The 22298-nt window shown below is 41.1% G+C and overlaps 1 protein-coding gene across 3 annotated transcripts in view; it reads left to right on the plus strand.

Annotated features, from left to right (window-relative positions):
- The window catches only part of AGK (acylglycerol kinase), a 134223-nt gene that overhangs the window by 49493 nt on the left and 62432 nt on the right, over nucleotides 1-22298 (plus strand). For all 3 annotated transcript variants that reach the window (XM_036926112.2, XM_036926115.2, XM_057504839.1), the window contains exons 3-4: nucleotides 16149-16188; nucleotides 18867-18946. In XM_036926112.2, coding sequence (XP_036782007.2) covers nucleotides 16149-16188; nucleotides 18867-18946 — 120 coding nt within the window. The remainder of the gene's footprint in view (nucleotides 1-16148; nucleotides 16189-18866; nucleotides 18947-22298) is intronic.

Consider the following 22298-nt stretch of genomic DNA (forward strand, 5'->3'; position numbering starts at 1 on the left):
CTCCATGGCCTTTACCTCTTCACAGTTCCTCACAGCAACAACATTTCATTTTTTAACTAATCTTACTTCCTCCACAGCACCTTGTAGCCAACGTTCTTGTGCTACCTCCTCTTTTATCAATGCCATTTCATTCTTCAGTGAATCCACAGCAGCTCACAGCTTGCATTCTTATGCTGCCATTTCTTAGGTCTCTTTCAGGAGCATGTTCTTCTCATGTGTAGACTTTTTTAATACTGTGAGAAACAGCCAACCCACAGTTATGCCAACTCACGGGTACTCTGTTTCTCAAAGGACCTCCTTATTATGCCAAGGGCCACCTCTACTGCCTCATGCATCACTTCCACCTGCCTCCATTCCTGGGTGGGGCTCAGCACTGCAGTAGGCAAGCCACCTCAGAACCCTTGGGGGACACTCGAATGTCTTTTTCATTCATAGGGGCAGCTCATTGAAGCATTCCTCCCATAAGAGCAACCTGTTCTGTTCCTTGGTCAACACTGAATCCTGCCAACATTCCCAATTGTCTTGCAAATAGGTTTCAGACCCAGGCAAGTTCACTATGGATTCAGTGAGACCGAGGAATAACATGGAATGTCCATGCAGTAAAAGTGTTTATTACCCAGATTATTCTCCTGGCGATAGGTCAAGCACTAGAATTACATCTGTATCCAGTACTCTGCAGGTCTATACTCCTCCTTTGCCTCCACCCAGAGCACTGGGCAGAGCTCTTTATGTAGTGACTCAGTCAGTAATGGCTTATTTATTGCCTATGGGTGTAGAAGCAGTAACCTAGCAGCAGCCCAGTTACATCAACAAGTAGTTTAGGTTCAGGTGAGGATCCTGCTCATAGGAACTTCAATCTTCCCCACACTCACATTTCAAACTTTTCATGTCATGGGGGAACAGCAGAAATGGTGACAATAGTAGCTACTAATTTATGAGTTACAGGTCAGAAGTTGTCCAGATCTGTCCTGTATCCTGGAGCCCAAGATAAATACACTTAATGCAGTGAACTATAGAGAACAATTTGTCTGGCAGGAGGGAGATAGTATGGGACTCTCTCCCTATGCTTTCTTCTTGAATACGATACTGTCTGTAATCTGTTTTCTGTCTTCCCCTTTTTAATGTAAATAGATGTGCATACCTTGTATATAATTGGTGCTCAGTATGTATTTTTTTTGGTATCATTAATCGACAATTACATGAAGAACATTATGTTTACTAGGCTCCCCCCTCCTCCAAGTCCCCCCCACATACCCCTTCACAGTCACTCTTCATCAGCGTAGTAAGATGCTGTAAAATCACTACTTGTCCTCTCTGTGTTGCACAGTCCTCCCCGTGCCCCACACACACTATACATGCTAATCGTAATGCCCTCTTTCTTTTTCCCCACCCTTGTCCCTCCCTTCCCACCCATCCTCCCCAGTCCCTTTCCCTTTGGTAACTATTTGTCCATTCTTGGGTTCTGTGATTCTGCTGCTGTTTTGTTCCTTCAGTTTTCCTTTGTTCTTATACTCTACATATGAGTGAAATCATTTGGTACTTATCTTTCCCCGCCTGGCTTATTTCACTGAGCATAATACCCTCTAGCTCCATCCATGTTGTTGCAAATGGTAGGATCTGTTTTTTTCTTATGGCTGAATAATATTCCATTGTGTATATGTACCACATTTTCTTTATGCATTCATCTACTGATGGACACTTAGGTTGCTCCCATATCCTGGCTATTGTAAATAGTGCAGCGATAAACATAGGGGTGCATCTGTCTTTTTCAAACTGGAGTGCTGCATTCTTAGGGTAAATTCCTAGAAGTGGAATTCCTGGGTCAAATGGTATTTCTATTTTGAGCATTCTGAGAAACCTCAATACTGCTTTCCACAATGGTTGAACTAATTTACATTCCCACCAGCAGTGTAGGAGGGTTCCCCTTTCTCCACAACCTCGCCAACATTTGTTGTTGTTTGTCTTTTGGAGGGTAGCCATCCTTACTGGTGTGAGGTGGTATCTCATTGTGGTTTTAATTTGCATTTCTCTGATGACAAGCGATGTGGAGCATCTTTTCATGTGTCTGTTGGCCATCTGAATTTCTTCTTTAGAGAACAGTCTATTCAGCTCCTCTGCCCATTTTTTAATTGGATTATTTGCTTTTTGTTTGTTGAGGTGTGTGAGCTCTTTATATATTTTGGATGTCAACCCTTTATCGGATCTGTCATTTATGAATATATTCTCCCATACTGTAGGGTACCTTTTTGTTCTATTGATGGTGTCCTTTGCTGTACAGAAGCTTTTTAGCTTGATATAGACCCACTTGTTCATTTTTGCTTTTGTTTCCCTTGCCATGGGAGATATGTTCATGAAGAAGTCAGTCATGTTTATGTCCATGACATTTTTTGCCTATGTTTTTCTCTAAGAGTTTTATGGTTTCATGACTTACATTCAGGTCTTTGATCCATTTTGAATTTACTTTTGTGTATGGGGTTAGACAGTGATCCAGTTTCATTCTCTTACATATAGCTGTCCAGTTTTGCCAGCACCATCTGTTGAAGAGACTGTCATTTCATTTCCCCTTTGTATGTCCATGGCACCTTTATCATATATTAATTGGCAATATATGTTTGGGTTAATTTTTGGAGTCTCTATTCTGTTCCACTGGTCTGTGGTTCTGTTCTTATGCCAGTACCAAATTGTGTTGATTACTATGGCTTTGTAGTAGAGCTTGAAGTTGGGGAGTGAGATCCCCCCAACTTTATTCTTCCTTCTCAGGATTACTTTGGCTATTCAGGGTCTTTGGTGTTTCCATATGAATTTTTGAATTATTTGTTCCAGTTCATTGAAGAATGTTGCTGGTAATTTGATAAGGATTGCATCAAATCTGTATATTGCTTTGGGCAGGATGGCCATTTTGACGATATTAAGTCTTCCTAGCCACAAGCATGGGATGAGTTTCCATTTGTTAGTGTCCCCTTTAATTTCTCTTAAGAGTGACTTGTAGTTTTCAGAGTATAGGTCTTTCACTTCTTTGGTTAGGTTTATTCCTAGGTATTTTATTCTTTTTGATGCAACTGTGAATGGAATTGTTTTCCTGATTTCTCTTTCTATTGGTTCATTGTTAGCATATAGGAAAGCCACAGATTTCTGTGTGTGAATTTTGTATCCTGCAACTTTACTGTATTCCGATATCAGTTCTACTAGTTTTGGAGTTGAGTCTTTAGGGTTTTTTATGTACAATATCATGTCATCTGCAAATAGTGACAGTTTAACTTCTTCTTTACCAATCTGGATTCCTTGTATTTCTTTGTTTTGTGTGGTTGCCATGGCTAGGACCTCCAGTACTATGTTAAATAACAGTGGGGAGAGTGGGCATCCCTGTCTTGTTCCCGATCTCAGAGGAAAAGCTTTCAGCTTCTTGCTGTTCAATATAATGTTGGCTGTGGGTTTATCATATATGGCCTTTATTATGTTGAGGTACTTGCCTTCTATACCCATTTTACTGAGAGTTTTTATCATGAATGGATGTTGAATTTTGTCTAATGCTTTTTCCGCATCTATGGAGATGATCATGTGGTTTTTGGCTTTCTTTTTGTTGACGTGGTGGATGATGTTGATGGACTTCCGAATGTTGTACCATCCTTGCATCCCTGGGATGAATCCCACGTGGTCATGGTGTATGATCCTTTTGATATATTTTTGAATTCAGTTTGCTAATATTTTATTGAGTATTTTTGCATCTACATTAATCAGGGATATTGGTCTGTAATTTTCTTTTTTGGTGGGATCTTTGCCTGGTTTTGGTATTAGGGTGATGTTGGCTTAATAGAATGAGTTTGGGAGTATTCCCTAGTCTTCTATTTTTTGGAAAACTTTAAGGAGAATGGGTATTATGTCTTCTCTGTGTGTCTGTTAAAATTCTGAGGTAAATCCATCCAGCCTGGGGTTTTTGTTCCTGGGTAGTTTTTTGATTACCGTTTCAATTTCTTTACTTGTAATTGGTTTGTTTAACTTTTGTGTTTCTTCCTTGGTCAGTCTTGGAAGGTTGTATTTTTCTAGGAAGTTGTCCATTTCTTCTAGGTTTTCCAGCATGTTGGCATATCGGTTTTCATAGTAGTCTTTAATAATTCTTTGTATTTCTGTGGAGTCTGTCATGATTTTTCTGTTCTCATTTCTGATTCTGTTGGTTTGTGTTGATTCTCTTTTTCTCTTAGTAAGTTTGGCTAGAGGCTTATCTATTTTGTTTATTTTCTCAAAGAACCAGCTCTTGGTTTCATTGATTTTTGCTATTGTTTTATTCTTCTCAGTTTTGTTTATTTCTTCTCTGATCTTTATTATGTCCCTCCTTCTGCTGACTTTAGGCCTCATTTGTTCTTCTTTTTCCAGTTTCGATAATTGTGATGTTAGACTATTCATTTGGGATTGTTCTTGCTTCTTCAAGTGTGCCTGGATTGCTATATACTTTCCTCTTAAGACTGCTTTTGCTGCATCCCACAGAAGTTGGGGCTTTGTGTTATTGTTGTCATTTGTTTCTATATATTCCTTGTTCTCTATTTTAATTTGGTCATTGATCCATTGATCATTTAGGAGCATGTTGTTAAGCCTCCATGTGTTTGTGAGCCTTTTTGTTTTCTTTGTAGAATTTATTTCTAGTTTTATACCTTTGTGGTCTGAAAAGTTGGTAGGTAGAATTTCAATATTCTGGAATTTACTGAGGCTCTTTTTGTGGGCTAGTATGTGGTCTATTCTGGAGAATGTTCCATGTGCACTTGAGAAGAATGTGTATCCTGTTGCTTTTGGATGTAGAGTTCTATAGATGTCTATTAGGTCCATCTGTTCTAGTGTGTTGTTCAGTGCCTCCGTGTCCTTAATTATTTTCTGCCCAGTGGATCTATCCTTTGAGGTGAGTGGTGTGCTGAAGTCTCCTAAAATGACTGCATTGTAGTCTATTTCCCCCTTTAGTTCTGTTAGTATTTGTTTCACATATGCTGGTGCTCCTGTGTTGGGTGCATATATATTTAGAATGGTTAAATCCTCTTGTTGGACTGAGCCCTTTGTCATTATGTAGTGTCCTTCTTTATCTCTTGTTACTTTCTTTGTTTTGAAGTCTATTTTGTCTGATATTAGTACTGCAATCCCTGCTTTCTTCTCGCTGTTGTTTGCCTGAAATATGTTTTTCCATCCCTTGACTTTTAGTCTGTGCATGTCTTTGGGTTTGAGGTGAATTTCTTGTAAGCAGCATATAGATGGGTCTTGCTTTTTTATTCATTCTATTACTCTGTGTCTTTTGATTGGTGCATTAAGTCCATTTACATTTAGGGTGACTATTGAAAGATATGTACTTATTGCCATTGCAGGCTTTAAATTTGTGGTTACCAAAGGTTCAAGGTTAGCCTCTTTAGTATCTTACTGCCTAACTTAGCTCGCTTATTGATCTGTTGTATACACTTCCTGAAGATTCTTTTCTTCTCTCCCTTCTTATTCCTCCTCCTACATTCTTAATATGTTGGGTGTTTTGTTCTGTGCTCTTTGTAGGAGTGCTCCCATCTAGAGCAGTCCCTGTAGGATGCCCTGTAGAGGTGGTTTGTCGGAGGCAAATTCTCTCAGCTTTTGCTTGTCTGGGAATTGTTTAATCCCTCCATCATATTTAAATGATAATCATGCTGGATACAGTATCCTTGGTTCAAGGCCCTTCTGTTTCATTGCATTAAATATATCATGCCATTCTCTTCTGACCTGTAAGGTTTCTGTCGAGAAGTCTGATGATAGCCTGATAGGTTTTCCTTTATAGGTGACTTTTTTTCTCTCTCTGGCTGCCTTTAAAACTCTTTCCTTGTCCTTGATTTTTGCTATTTTAATTATTATGAGTTTTGGTGTTGTCCTCTTTGGGTCCCTTCTCTTGGGAGTTCTGTGTGCTTCCATAGTTGGAGCAACTATTTCCTCCCCCCGTTTGGGGAAGTTCTCAGCAATTATTTCTTCAAAGACACTTTCTATCCCCTTTTCTCTCTCTCTCCTTCTTCTGGTACCCCTATAATGCGGATATTGTTCCTTTTGGATTGGTCTCACAGTTCTCTTAATATTGTTTCATTCCTGGAGATCCTTTTATCTCTCTCTGCGTCACCTTCTATGCGTTCCTGTTCTCTGGTTTCTATTCCATCAATGGCTTCTTGCATCTTATGCATTCTGCTTATAAATCCTTCCAGAGATTGTTTCTCTTCTGTAATATCCCTCCGGAAGTCATCCCTTAGCTCTTGTATATTTCTCTGCAGCTCTGTCAGCATGTTTATGATTTTTATTTTGAATTCTTTTTCAGGGAGACTGGTTAGGTCTGTCTCTGCAGAACCTCTCTCAGGTGTTGTCTGAACTGTCTTGGACTGGACTAAATTTTTTTGCCTTTTCATGGTGATAGCGGTAGCTGTAGGCAGGTTGCGGGTGTGTCAGCTGGGAGAAGAAAGTCCTTTCCTGCTTGCTGGATGCCTTGCCCTTCTCCGCTGCCTTTGTCGGTTACCCACACTCCTGGAGCAGCCCCCGGGCTAATCCCCCAAGCTGCTGTGGGTGGGGTCTCCGTCAGAGCAGTGCGGAGGCCTGCAGGGAGTGGCAGGCATGCCAGGTGCGCTCCTGCACAATAACAGCGCCCCTGCCGGGCAGCTGTGTACCAGCAGCAGCCTTTGGGTCTGGCCTGGGTGGCTGTGCATTGGGCTGGGATTCTTGTCAGCTGCTTGGTGTGCGGCTCCTCCCTCTGGCGCTGCTACAGGTGCCTGCGGGCCTCTCCCATGTAGATCTGTCCTGGGTTCCTATGGCGCCACTGCTGCTGGCATGTGCGGGCCGCACCTGGGCTGTTCAGTTGCCGCTGCCGCGGGCTCACATGAGATGCTCCTCTGGCACCACCGGCGCCCGTGGTCCACTCCCAGTCCCCCGGCGCTACCGCCCCCGGCGCACGCTGCCACTTTCCTACTACTGGGCCAGTGTTTCAGGGTCCGCGCCAATTGGAGGAATGACTGACAGGGTGCTTAGTGCCATGAGGGGCTTCAGAACTGCACTGCCACCCTGGGGTTTAGGACGCCTAAAGTTCTCCGGGATTCCCAGCTGCTGGCTAAGTGTGCCAGGATGACTCCATCCAGCTGTGGGGTCCCTGTCTCTTTAAGACTTGCAGAAAGCACTCGCTTTTCTTTTGTCTCAGGGGCGCCGGTTGCGGGGACCTGGCCGCCAGTTTTGCTTTTCTGTTTCTCTAATATCCAGCTCCCTGTGCCCCTTGTGTCTGCGCTCTGGGTGCGGACTTCTAGAGCTGGTTGTTTAGCAGTCCTGGGCTTTCACTCCCTCCCCATTCCGACTCCTTTCTTCCCGCCTTGTTCTGGGGTAGGGGGGCGTTCGGGTCCTGCCGGGCTGCAGCTTGTATCTTACCCCCTTCCTGTGATGTTGAGTTCTCACAGATGTAGGTGTTTCCTGGCTATTGTACTGCATCCACTGGTGTCTCTTTTAGGAATAGGTGTATTTATTGTATTTTCATAAATATATATGTTTTGGGGAGGAGATTTCCACTGAACTACTCACGCCTCCATCTTCCATGATCCCTCCCTCAATATGTATTTTTTAGTTGTATGTGCAAATGTCTAATGGTCACTAGAACAAAAACAACTAGTATTTTAGTTCCCTGGTAAAGTTAATGTTATACAGAATATAGAAGAAAAATTAGCGGCACAGAATGGGGTTTAAATTGGGGTGTTGAAATAAATGGATGGAGAAAAAGAGCAGGAAGTGGAAGAAGTGAATGAACCACAAAAGAATGTCAGGATACTTGTGAGAATTGGGTAGTGGTAGAAATGATCGAAAAGGTGGCTGGTGGTAGCAGCTCAAAGGATGATGCCGTTTAGTGGCGGCCAAAGCATCACCCGATGGTGTAATGCGCCCTTTATCCAGCCGGAGACTGTCCGCAGAGCTCAGCTCCTTGTGAGGATGCAGGGCAGGAGCAGACATTGGTATTCTATGGAAAGCTGAGGCTGGAATACGATTGTGAAAATGGTATGATTTCATGTTCTAAGAGGAGAAGAAGCGACAGTAGAGGCACCCGCCACGTCCACCTCATGGGCCAAGAGAGTGAGGGAATACCGCAGAAACCGCAGCCACCCCGCCCAGTGATGACAAGCCCTTGAAGAGCAGGCCTGAGTGATTCGCCCAGTTGTGTGAGGGAACCCCTCGAGGGCTGCCATTTTTCATGAAGCAGTTTCCTATCCTGAACTGGACAGGGAACAAATTGTGTGGAGAAAACTCAAAAAAGTAGAAAGTACTTGAAATATTTACAAGCAGTGGCTTGTTCCACTTAAGGACACAGGTGTCTGTGCTGGTACGGCTGGGGACTGACAAGATGGGAAGAAGGTGCCTTTTGGATTTCTGTATTTCTGAGAGTGAGAAAGAAGCAGCACAAAGCAAGAGCTGCGCGGAGGCCGTTAGTGTTACCGCGGGTGGGGCCTTCCTGCTGAGGGCAGATTGGGTCTATTCTTGAATTAAGTGGGATTAGAGTTAGTCGGGCTTTTTCCCAAGCCTACTTGCCGGAAATAAAAAAGTGTATCATTGTAGTGATTAATCATGACTTGAGTTGACGTTAGATGGTGGCATTTGCCTGTGTATGTGATTAAACAGTGGTCAGAGCTCTATTCATCACTTTCTGTCATTTGGGAATGCCCTCAGAGGACAGAACAGAAGCAGACTATTGAGAGAAAAAATGCCATGTTGAGATTCAGAAGACTTATTTAAGTTCTAGTGCAAAGTCTTTTAGTAACTTCTAACAGTTGGCATAACCCCAGGCTGGAAGTTTTCTCAGTCTAGATCATTCAGTTATTTTTTTATGAGCTCAAAGGAGACCACTGAGGAAGGGTACCCTGATGAAGTGAACATACCAGAATCACCTGGGGTGTCGAGACATGGGCTGGAACTACCTCTGCACTGTGTGTGTGTGTGTGTGTGTGTGTGTGTGTGTGTGTGTGTGTGTGTGTGTGTGTGTGTGTGTGTGTGTGTGTGTCTTTGCTCAGGTAGGAACCAACTGTTGTAGTGAACTTTGTTTGTAATGGGATGTTGTCATATCAGTTGATGGGGGTCACGGTGTGGGGGTTTCAACCAGGAAGTTGAAAAGCATAGTTCTAGGGGCTCGTCCAACCTTTAAAATTTAGATTGTCAGGATATGAAACTTGGGCTTGGATGCCTTTGATAAAGGCATTTTATTTGCCTGGCTGCTATAGGGCTTTTATACTTTGACAAGGAAATAAATAAAGATAGTAAAAACAGGGGTTGTAGGCCTAAAAGCTGGTGTAAGTATTCAGGAAGCTATGATTAAATAATGGGTTAATATCTGGGATAAATCACACACCTCACATCTTAAATGGGGCTAAACGTATTTTGGCAAAGTCCTGCTGGGATGACTGACTTTCTTGAGCCCCTTTGTGTTGGTTCATTTATCAGAGTAGCTATTTTCACTAGATCTTTAATTTCAATGCTGAGTTACTCATTCTAGCAAACTATGGACATGACTTCCTCCCTCCTCCCTCCCTTCCTATTTTAGCAAATACCATCTTGGGAAAATGCTCTTGGCTTGCTTTATATTGTATTAAATGCTGATCCTTGCATTGTTAAATACGCCACCAAGTATCCATCCAGAGGTACCATTTGGCCTCAAAGTTCCCGAACCCAAGTCTGGTGTACTTTTCACTAGTCCAGAAGGAAGCAGTGCTGACGTTTGTCCTTCACATCTGAGGGTAGACTTTGTTAACTGTGTTTCTCTTTGGCTAAACTTTTCACCATCAGCAACAGGGATAACAGTATTTTAATGCCAGTGTTTGCCTGTGTGACTCCTTATTTTCTCTCCTCTTTTATGCATTCTCAGGGGCACTGAAATGCAGACAGTCACCACTTACTATATGGTTTTCAATAGGATTTCTTCCTGACCCTTTATACTTGCATGACATTAGGGAACTTCTTTATGTTATTGTGCTCAGGAGAGGTAAAAATATACAAATTTTTGAAGTAGCAGGTAGCGCATCTGGGGAGGTCTGGAGAACAAGAAGAGATACCATCTTTTGGCCAAATGGAAAGACCAGACCAGAAGGCCCCAAAATCCTTTTAAAAATCATTAATGTTTTTGTTGTTCTGAGTTTCTAACCTATCACACTACCCATTTTCTTCTTTCCAGATGAACATTCTTTAGGCCCAAGGATCCACGTTCTTCTTAGCAGGCTGCACATCTTCCTGCTTGGTGACATGTCCCCTCGGGCAGAGAAGATCAATATTCCCCATGTAGGGCACTGCTCGCTGCGGCAGCCGTTGTCTGCCTGGGGTGAGGGGCAGCGTGTCGTTTGAGGAAGCTCTTCCTTTCTGTCTACAGGAGACTCTCCTCTGAGGTTCATTTTTATCTTTGCCTGCATTTCTATCCATCCCTGCTGTTACGTGGATAATCAGTGGGCACTGCCACTGGCAAGAAAATGATTAATTATTTTAGAAAGCTTGGATAAGTTGTTATAAACATCTAAACTTGAAGTCTGTTTTGTGTAAAGCAGAAACTGTGTTTGCATGCACCGGGGGAAAAGCTGGTGGTAGAAACTGCTATTACATTTGCCTCTAGACTGTAGTGGGAAATACCTTCTTTGCAAAATAGGATGGATCAATGTGATTTTTCTTTCCATGCAAAGTTGTTATTGAAATAGCAGCTTATCTTATTTTGCAGTCCTAAAGTAATAAATAAAACATTTACAGCTTGGAATAAATTGAGAGCATCCCATTTCCTGTGGCAGCAGGCATGTTCATACTCTTTTAAAGCCTCAGGCAGTGACATCAGCAGATTTTTTTCATTTTCTAATCCAGAAGCATCTAATTTCTTTCTGTCGATGAACCTGCATTTTAGTACTGAGCAGATCTTTGGGGACCCTTTTTGATATGACTACATTTTTAATTGTGTTAAACTTCAGTTCTCTCAGGAGACAGCACGATGTGTTGGAGAGAGCATGGGCTTGCAATTTATATGCAGTACTTTTTTGTTGTTGTTGTAACAGGGTCTTTGGTTCACATTCAGATTCTTTACCCATCAGCAATCTGAAATGTCTGGTAGCAGACTCCAGCCCTGGAATGGCTCTTGTGGTGCTTCCTTGGTAGAGGGTCCCAGTTCATTACCCGCTCCGCCCGCCCTGCCCCCCCACACATGCCCCCTGGCTTTTCTTGATCTAGGGAAGTTCCCGTGACTGTTTTTTTTCCTCCTTTCCTGTACTGACCACAGTGATTCCTCATAGTGATTTGATTATCACACCCAAGCACCATCCCAGCTGATCCGTTGGTTCAAGGATGAAAGAATACAAAGGAAAACTCATACAAAGAATAACCTTCAGTTTTCCACAGGACGAAGTTTGCCTGCCTGAGCAGAGCAAGTCAGTCTCTCCTGTTCAAACACTGGCCACCTTATTTATTAAACAGTTATTTACTGAGTACCTTTTATCACAAGAGTCTGTGCTGTGTGCTGTGGAAGAGAAAATGATGAATTATCCATGATTTCAAAACAGTTACTATCAAGGAAGAAAGAAGACAAGCAGTTTTGTGTTTGGTGGGGCAAGGGTGTGGGTGATACTGTGTTTGGCCTTTAATTTTTTTCAAGGGAGAAGAGAGAAAGTGATCAAATCCTTGGAGGGGGGAAGGTCATTGTATCTTTTAGGAACCACAAAACATGCGGCTTCATCAAGGGCACGATAAGGGAGGACAGTGGTGCCTAACCTTTCTCCTCAGTTATCCTTCACATTTGGCCTTTGGTTTTCAATCGGAGGTGCGGTCGCAGTTTCTTCGAGATGCGTCTGGTGTTCTCTGTCAGCTGTCCCAATGCTCAGGAGTCTTCCTGCTGCTTCTACTTCTCACATGACTCATTTGGATAATCTTAACCATGCCAACCCCTTCTATGACCTTGTGTGCCTTTAGTCGAGATCACCAGCTTGAATTCCAGACGTGTATCTCCTGCTGTCCTCTGGACACTCCCACCTGGACTCTCACCACCATCTCTGATCCTCAGATCCCAAGCGAACTCGGCTTCCCTCCCGCAAACCTGTACTTCCGGCTGCAGTCCATCTCTGTGAATCGTACTGCTTTCCGCCAGATGACTGCAAAAATGTGGACAGTATTTGACCCCTCCCATCCCTTAAATCCCACAAGCCAGCCCTTAAGTTTACCTCCTACGTGCCTGCTGAATCTGTCCCCCTCTCTCTGTCTGCACTGCCATGATCCTGGTGCCAGTCATCCTTGCGGACCTGCATTCCTGAAGAACCCTCCCGCTCTCCCTAGATTCAGTCTTATCTTTGACTATTGCCTCCTTCATGCTGCAGCCAGGATGATCCTTCTAAAATGTAAAAGTGGTCGTGTGAGTCCTCTTCTTAGAATGCCTTAATGACGCCGTATGTCCCTTAGGATAAAATCCGAATTCCTTAAATAGCTTCTTAGAAGGCCCTCAGTGATCTGGCCTGGACCCAGCTGCCTTTTTCCGGCCCTTCCCCTGCCACGCCGCCTCCAGCTGTCCTGAACTACTTTCAGTTCCTGCAGTGGTCAGTCCTGGCACCTGCAGGCCTTCAGCGTGCTGTTTCCTGTGCCTCCATTCTCCTCGCTCCTTTTGCCTGCCTACTTTTTCTTTCTCCCCTAGATCTCAATGTCAATGTCAATTCCTGCGAAAAAACTTTCTCCAGTTCCCTCAAGACTCGGTTAGACATCCCTATTTTGTGCCTCTTTTAGGGACCATGTAAGAGTCAGATCACATTATGACTGCCTGTTGAATTGTCTTTCTTCCCTTTGAAACTGTAAACTTTGTTTCAATGAGAATGCTGGACTTATTCACCAGCGTATCACAGATACCTAGGACTGTGCCTGGCATGTTGTTTATCAAGTAACCCTTTTTTTTATATATCAGCAATATGTGCCAAGAGCTCTTTGCCACTTGATCTGAGCTTTTTCAGGTCAGGACCAAATCTTATTCATTGTATTGGACCCTGCACTTTGTGTTAAATTTCACCAACTACTTTTGGCGGGTTTATCACAGCTGAATTTATTTATTTTTTAATTATATGAATGTAAATTTTAAAAGTTCATTCGATGAGACTAGGAAGCAATGTGCTATAAAGTATGCATCTAAATGAGCATTGCCTGTTTGGTATTGTTCAGTTAAGAAGAAAAAGCATTTAAGCATGGGCTTTAGAGTCAGGTTAGCACTGGTTTGGATTCCAGCGCTGCCACATAGTAACACTGTTATCTCGGGCACGCAGTCTCCTTCTCTGAGCCTTAACTTCCCCATCTGTAAAATGAGACTATATATAGCCACTGCCTTGCAAGGTAGTCATGAAGATGAAAGATGTGTGAAAACAGCTGTCATGGAATCTGGCACGTGGTAGTTGCTCCGTCAGTTTTAAGTTATTTTTCTTAGGTCTAGCAGGATTGCTATTACTGAAACATTTTTGAAATTTCTTTTTTCAAATAGTTTTCAGAGCTTGCTATAGACCATCACAATTTATCAGTAGCAGACATCTTTTTTCATTGAGGATACGTTTGATTTTTAGAAATAGCAAGGTTCAGAGAGCAAGATCAAGATGGTTAATACCTTTTTTCCTATTTGAAAATATTAGGCATCATTATAATGAGATTTCCTTTTGTAGTATCTAAATTGATACATAATTCCAGCTTCCTCAGAGGAGGCATTGACAGCATATATCATTTGGCATGTTAAAATCCAGGGAATTAACTATCAAAGAAACTTTTGATTTTTGAATAGCACTCTGATGAATCAAGCAGTATTAATTAGTAAGCTCAAGAGAGCTGAGGTCTTTAATAATGTACTTCATCACAAGTTAACCATCAAAATTCTATTTCTGCAAGACATTAGGAAAAAATGTTCTTAGGTGCTACCCATATTCTCATACATATTTGGGGCCATTCTCTTTTCAGCAATCAGTGTACTGGAGTGCAGTGAGGAAGGTGGTGGCTGCCAGTGACCCAGAGGAGCCCGGCACCTTCAGAGGCTGTCCCTCGTGGAAGGGGGCTGCTGGCTGGGGATGGAGAGATGGCATGCAGCGATTACAGAAGCATGGAAGGCTAATTCAGAATAGTCCATAGGATGTGTTCATAGGAAAAGAGGCTGGAGGCACAGGTTATCCCATCTGCTGGAAAAAAGAAACCATTAAAGCAAGTGGTTAGAGAAGCACAGTCATGTGAGGCTAGAAGCAGTACCTCCAGGTGGGTGTGGCAGTTGGATTGAGGTTTAGCCCAGTCCAGGGGAATCCAGCAACAATGCCCAAGTTACTACAAGGAACCTAGTTTATTTTGTGATCCAGCGCTTAGTGAGGTTTCAGTATTTTTGCCTGGTCGTTGTTATAGAAGGTCGTGCATGTAAGGTGTCAGGTCAACTAAAAGGGTTATCAACATGTTTTTAAGTATTTCACTAGTTTGTACCCTGAATTTACCTTATCTTGTGTATATATATTTTGTCATTCTTGATGTTAGAATGATTCACGGAGAGCAATTGATGGAGAGATGTTCAGGGAGGAGAGCAAAACACGAGTATTTGCAAATCTTGGGAAGGAGGGGAGGGAAGCTGTCTGACCCCCTTTTGCCACAGAGTAGTTGTGGAGCAGCGTCACTCAAGCAAGTGGGGACAGAGCCTGGCAGAAAAGCCGCCTTGTAGGCCAGACTTCACAAGGAATTGGTGTCCCTAAAATCTCTGTTAAGAGGTACTGGTGTCATCATTTTAATGGAAAGTTGTTCTAGGTTTTGGCTGGGCAGCATCGATGCTTGCCCATGGATAGTGCCTTCTTATCGAAGCTGACTGCTCTCTGAAGTCTAGGTTGTTCTCCAGCCTGGCTGTGGAAGAAAGACCATTGAGCAGCCTTAGACTGAAACAGTGGCAAAAAGCGAACGGTTGTTTAATATCTTTTAGTTCAGCCTTATGTATCAAAATTAGGTTTTGATGTTCTGAGAAAGATCTAGAAAGACAATTTAAATGTACTAACACTTTTCTCCTTGTAATTCTTTCCTATAAATTGTTTACTGGTCATCTTTTTTGGGTATTGGTTTTCTTAGCTGTTGTGAAGTTATTATCTTAGCAGTGCCAGCAACATGCTTTAGGATTGATTCCTACAAGGAGAAGATTCTGGAGCCTGATAGGCAAATGGCTACATAGAGTGCTCTTGTAGGATAAATGGCATAAATACATTCTAGAAACCTTGATGTTTCTAGATCGTATTCTGATAGAATGCTTTCATTTTTACAAGACAAAATTTTGCCTCATGCTAAAATTCCTCGTGCTAGAATTTTCCATTTCTGATTGAATGAGTGTCCAATGGTGATATAAAAAATAAGAGAATTAGATAAAACGGAAGAAACTACTGTAAACATCACATTTATTTTTGGCAAATGGCCTGAGTAATTTCCACTGAATTAGAAAAATGCAGCATATGTGCATTAGTTTTCTCTTGTTGCCCTCATACATTACCTTAAATTAGTGGTTTAACACAGCACAAATTTATTATCTTATGTTTCTGTGGGTGAGGAGTCCAGTTCAGGTCTTGCTGGGCTACATGTAGGAGTTGGCAAGGCCTACGTTCCTCCAGGAGGCTTTAGCGTAGAATGCATGTCTTTGCCTTTTCAATTTCTAGAGGGTTCCTGCGTTCCTTGACTTCCAGCTTTGAAGCCAGCAAGGTGGCATCTTTCTGACGATTCCTCCATAGTCACATTTGCCACTGCTCACAGCCAGGCAAGTTTCTCTGCTTTTAAGGACCCCGTGATTAGATTAGGCCCACCCACATAATCCAGATTATCTGTCTCCCCATCTCCAGGACCTAAATTTAATTACATCTGTAAACTCCCTTTTGTCACATAAAGGAACATATTCTCAGACTCTAGGGATTAGGATGTGGACATTTTAGGATGTGGAGGGAGCAGGTATTATTCTATCTACCATAACACGGAAATACTTAACACAGGATCTCATCAAAGAAAATGCTTTTGCAGATAGGCCCGTGATTTGTTACAGGTCTTTAAGAAACTTGCATTTGGCTATTTTATAGAGAAGAGTTATACAGATTTTTTAAAAAAAGCAAATTGTTATTTCTTTGGATCTTAACCTACTTATTAAGGCTAATGTTCATTCTCTTTTACTTTGGTAGTGATAACCTACTAAGGAGAGCAGCCTGTCAAGAAGCTCAGGTAATGCCATGTAATGTGATAAAATTAAAGCCTGCCTTATCTCTGTGGTGCAGAAGAAACTCAGGCCATTCCAGGGGACTTGCATCAGTGCAGTTGGGATATTTTTTTCCATTTTCAGGGGAGGAATCGGGCTGAGAGCCAACTCTGAATAGAGCTCCAGTAAGTTAACCATCTGGTGAAGAGCAGTTCTAACACCCACCCATTTAGACTTGTTTACTTCTGGATTAGTCCTGAGAACACATGCCTGGACTGGTTGGAGCTCTGGGAATCTGTTCATGTCTGTGGTTATCCTTGAAGATCTGCCTAAACTTAATCATCCCTGATCCAAATAGCCCCCAAGGATACTAGTTCAGGATGGGCATTAACTCTCAAAGTTACATGTTAAAATTGTTGATTTATATTTTTAAAGCCCATCTCTTCAGCACAGCAGACTCATACCATGGCATTGTTACCTTAGTCCCATGATACTGCACTTAAATATTCATATATCTGGCTGTATTAGTTATAGTTGAATTGTAAAACCACATTTTTGTTCTTCCCTTCTTTACAAATTTGTACGTCATACCACTCAGATGATTACCATGACTGAGTTGCTTCTTTGTTATATGCCACTTGAGTTTATGATATCAGAAATACCAGAAAAGAAGCATGAAGGCAAAAATGACAAAGGTATGATGTAGATAGTAAGAGAGGCGGATGGCAAACCTTGTGCTTGTTTCTGAAGTGTTTTCGTGGATGGCAGAGACAATAGATACTATTAATAAAGTCCTCCTATTAGTGATTATCTTTTTTAAATTTGTAGTTTAAGAATTTGATTACTTTTATGTTTCATTTCAAAAGGCTCTAAGTTGTTTTGGAAATCAATTCAAATAAATTTTAATATTAAATTCAAGGTGATTCCCCACCCCAAGCTAATTTTCTATTAGCAACTGGAAAATCCTCTTGGAAGAGGACCCCTCTCTCTGTCTTTAAGGGAGAGTAGTCATAGAGCCCTCCCTTTCTTCTTTAGGTAAATGCCTCCCCCTCTGTTCTGAATCCTATCCTCTTCTTACTTTTTTCAGAGGCTGTGTTCCTCTGGTTATTTCCTCTTCTCATACATTTACCTCCTACCACTGTTCTAATTCTCCATTCCCAACACGCATTTAGCTCCTTCCGTCTGAGAAAAGGAAGTGGATTCGTCCTCATAGCCTCCTCTAGTAACTTTTCCATTTTATGTCTTTCCCTTTACAGTCTAAATTCTTGAAAGGATATGATTTTTTGCAGTCTCATGTAAGCTGAACGCACAATAGTCTTACATAAGCTCCTTAACTCCCTGTAATCTTGAGACTTGAGTTGCAGGTAGCTAAGAATTGTAGAGACTGAGAAGCCAGGACAGGGAGGAATAATCTGGAATCTGGTAGGCCAGAGAACCTGGTTACTTCATAATTTCTGGGCATGTTCCAGAAATAGCATGGATAGAGAAAGAGCACATTACAGTATTTGGAGATTTGGCAGCAAAATGTTAAGGTCTAATTCACTGAGAGTGAAAATAGTAGAAATTATAATTACCAGAAACTTTTTATAAGAAGCATCTAAGTATGCATATTTGAAATATTCAGAAAAAGTTTATTTTTCTAAGGCAAGAAGTAGACAATGGTGAGAAAGGATCTCCAAGGGACTGTCAGGGAGGTGGTGGGTTTAGAGTCAGTTACTTAATAAAAATCTTAGTATAACTTCCGTTTTTTTTCTATCTTGGTATTTTTGTACTTGAATTCTGCCTTCTTGCTCCAGACTTATTACCCACCATTTAAGACTTGAAGTTCTGCCCTTTTTGGTGCTTTCCTACCCTGTTCTTTTTGTTGGCCATCTTCTCTAACCCAGATGTAATAGCATCAGCTCCTGTTAGTCCCATTTCGACTCCTCACATCTAGTTTTCTGTGCCTCTTCATTTGGCCTCATCCCTTGTCTTCTCTTTATTGCTGATAGAGTAGAAAAAGTTTGAGTTCGAAGTTAGATGTAAATTCTAGGCTTGTAATTTATTAACAGTGTGACTTTGAGTGACAATCTTTCTGAATCTTAGTTTTCTAGTCTATTAAAATGAAAATATTTAATACCTCCTAAGTTTCTGAGAGCTAAGAATAATGTGTGTGCAAGTGGCAAGCATTAGGGGCTTAGTAAATATTAATTTATTTTCCTTTGCCAGCTGGTGCTATATAGTTATATGGTTGCAAAGAGGAGAAGGCAAATAGAGTATTAAATTTATTTTGTGTATGTATAAAAAGTCGAAGGTTAGTTGTTAACACAAAGATTCTTTATGAATAAGCTTTAGTAAAAAGTTGAAGGAGAACGAGATTGTACTCTGAAAACAAAGACAAATGGATTCTGATAGACTATGGCCTTACTGCCTATGCATTCACAGTAAACTTAGCCATATCTTATAGAGAAAAGTTACTTACCTTTAGTAGGTGAAGCAGGGTTTTTAAATTATAATACAGAGTCCAGCTTATTGTCATTAAATAATGGTACACTTTGGTTGGTTATTTTATGGGGTTTGTCAGTATGAAATCATAAAGAATGTTTTTTTCCCCAAAGTAGATACCATATCTGCTGGAAGTAAATTCTTTTGTAATGAAAGGGTATATGTGATCACTAATTGAATAAAAGGACATTTACTTAGAGCTTTTCTTTTTCCTTTTTAGGTGTTTGGCAATCAGCTCATTCCTCCCAACGCGCAAGTGAAGAAGGCCACTGTCTTTCTCAATCCTGCAGCCTGCAGAGGGTAGTTCAGCTTGTGATTTGTTACATGTTCAGTTTTGCTGAGGGGAGCAAAAATCACAGAATATCAGGCAGCTAGTTGGTTTCTGTGCAATTGGAAGAATTAGGTTCAATAGTCTTGTGGCTGTAAGATTCATTTGTAATGTACAAATAATGGTTAATGAGATATCACTGTAAAGCTAACTGATGCTTAGCAAACTTGTCAATTAGAAGGCTAATAATCATTCCAGAATTAACACCCTCAAATAAGTCTTATCTCCTTGGCAGTAGGCCCCTTGGGAACAACTGCTGCTGTGATGTAGATCATCAGGCCATCTCTGTTACAGGATGTTCCGAGATGCCCAAGAGCACTCTCGGCTTGTGAGACCAGAAACAAGTCTGTCCCAAAGGAGTGAACCTTGAGCTAGGTCTTAGAATGCTCCATCTTCCCAACTGAGGAAATGGCCTACGGGGCCAGGCCTGGAGAGAAGAGTGACTGCTATGTCCCTTGCTATATCAGAGGACAGGTGGTAAATTGTTCTGGCTGGCCTGGAAGGGTCATGTGAGGAAACTGTGGGAATTAAGGTGTGAAGAACTGTAGGGACTTGGGTTGATAACCATGAGTCCCTGCTCATTTATTGTAACAAATGCACCACTCAGTGTAGGACACTGAAAGTGGGGGAGGCTGTGTGTGTGCGTGTAGCAGGGCAGGGGTTTATGTAGGCACTTTCTGTGCTTTCTGATCATTTTTACTGTGAACCTAACACTGTTCTAAAAAATAAAGTCCATTAATTTTCCAAAAGTACTATAAGCCAAAAAAATTATTAGTAATTTTTTTAACAATGTTAGATGCTACTCTCATTCAGCTGGAAATGTGAATAAAAAGACCTTGATGGCTTTTAGAAGAAATCATTTAAAATTTAAAATTATTTTTTTTTAAATGGTAAGAATGAATAAAAGGGTTGGGGATGGAGGTGTGGTAAAGTGATACCTTTTATTCTTCCTAATGACCAGGACAATTATTTTGTCTTCTCTCAGGATCAGAAAATTAATTAATATGTGTTAGTTTGGATTCTGTAAGATCTAAGTCATGACATTAACATAAGAACAACAACAATGAAAAGAATAGTGGGGACCAGCTTGTAACAACATTAATACTGCCGAGTAAAATGCACAGGCTCTGAAATAAGTTTCTCCAGTGACTTCTTGGGAGGTAATGAGTGTAGCTTCACAGATATGAGGGCAACACATGCCTTATTTGTTTTGAATTCAGCTGTGTAAGATTTTGTTTTATTAAGGTATGATTGATATATGCTCTTATGAAGGTTTCACATGAAAAAATAATGTGGTTACTACATTTACCCATATTATCAAGTCCGCACACATACCCCAATGCAGTCACTATCCATTAGTGTAGTAAGATGCCACAGATCCACTATGTGCTTTCTCTGTGCTACACTGTTCTCCCCGTGATCCCCCACACCATGTGTACTAAACATAATACTCCTCAATCCCCTTCTCCCTCCCTCCCCTCCTGCCCTTCCCCACCCCTCCCGCCCTCCCCCACCCCTCCCCTTTGGTAACCACTAGTTCATTCTTGGAGTCTCTGAGTCTGCTGCTATTTTGTTCCTTCAGTTTTGCTTCATTGTTATACTCCACAAATGAGGGAAATCATTTGGCATTTGTCTTTCTCTGTCTGGCTTATTTCACTGAGCATAATGTCCTCTAGCTCCATCCATGCTGTTGAAAATGGTAGGATTTGTTTCTTTCTTATGGCCGAATAGTATTCCATTGTGTATATGTACCACCTCTTCTTTATCCATTCATCTACTGATGGACACTTAGGTTGCTTCCATATCTTGGCTATTGTAAAAAGTGCTGCGATAAACATAGGGGTGCATATGTCTTTTTGAATCTGAGAAGTTGTATTCTTTCTGTGTAAGATTTTTATAAATTGCCTAAACGGCTCCATTTCTCTGCCTACATGAATGATATTTGCCTGGCTTTGTTCAAGCCACTGCTCTCCCAAATAAATAAAACAGTCATAATGCCTACTGATCATTCTTGCTTAATACCAATACTAAATAATCTCAACAAATGAATAAGTTCTAACAGTACACAATCAAAGTACCAACATACCTGAATGTCAGTGGTGGCCTATGGCAGAACCTAGCAGAGAACTCTGTGCCTAGAGTAGGGAGGATCATTTCTGTATCCTCTTTACTGCTCTGTGATACCCCGGGGAGGTACTTAAATCCTCAGTGTACTTATCTGTAAAATGGGAAATATAATAGCACACATCTTATTGATTTAAGCATATAGAGTAGTTGCCTGTGAGATATGATGCTTGTGACATGTTTAGCATTATTTCCATTCCATAGTAAGCACTGGATAAAATAAATATAAACTTCTGTTATTGTGATTATTGAGACCCATAGGCTAAGTTCAAAAAATTCTCTACTTTGTTCTCCCACAGTTTCCAATAGCATTTGTACCTCTCCTGCTGACCTTAAGTTAACTGTTCTATGTCCTATTCCTTTACAGTCCCAGGAAGCTATAATCAATCACTTTGAGTTTCTACTCTAAGAGATAGTTACTTTTTAAAAAAACTAATGACCTTTTTTAGAGCAGTTTTAGGTTCCTGTCTACATTTTTACATGTCAATGTATTTGCATTTTTACAGGTGGATTCTTGTTTAAAATTATAATACATTTATCTGAAGGTGAGCCTAAGGCACATTTTTCTAAAGTCGTCATCCCCTGTAGCAGGGTGGATCCCTTCATGCTTCTAGGAAGCTGCCGCTCTGGAATTCCTCAGCATCTTTTTTTTGAGGCTTTCACTATTTAAGTGCACTGCTTTAGTCATCTTGTCTGCCCTGACACATAATTTATAATTTATCATGTAGCTATTTCATTATGTAGTACTAGTTTAAAACTACATAAGAGCTTGAAGATAACTGTGGTTAGCATTAATAAATAATACATCAGAAGTAATTATTTTGTGTGTGTGCCTGAACCTGGAAATTGCTGTAAGTATATAAAGTTTTTTTATGTAGCTCCAGTGCAATCTTGCCCTTAATTATATAATAAATAATGCATTTCTTACTGGTAACACTTGTTTTCAACCTTTTACATTGGAATATTAGAAGGAAAAAAAAGTCTTCATTTTCATTTTAGACATTTTCTGTATCCATAGCATCACATAAAGATGTGAATGAAGGCCTAAATGTTCAAATCTTATTTCCTTAGAGGAGCTTGCAGATTTGTTGGAAATGATCAGTTCAGCAGATTGAGACTTCTCCAGAGTTTAGCTTCTCAGAGATAGATCTGATGCAGTTCTGACTGAACCTCTTTTGTCATTCTAGTAATGAAAGGTGC

Source organism: Manis pentadactyla, chromosome 7 (assembly GCF_030020395.1).
Source record: "Manis pentadactyla isolate mManPen7 chromosome 7, mManPen7.hap1, whole genome shotgun sequence".
NCBI lineage: Eukaryota > Metazoa > Chordata > Mammalia > Pholidota > Manidae > Manis > Manis pentadactyla.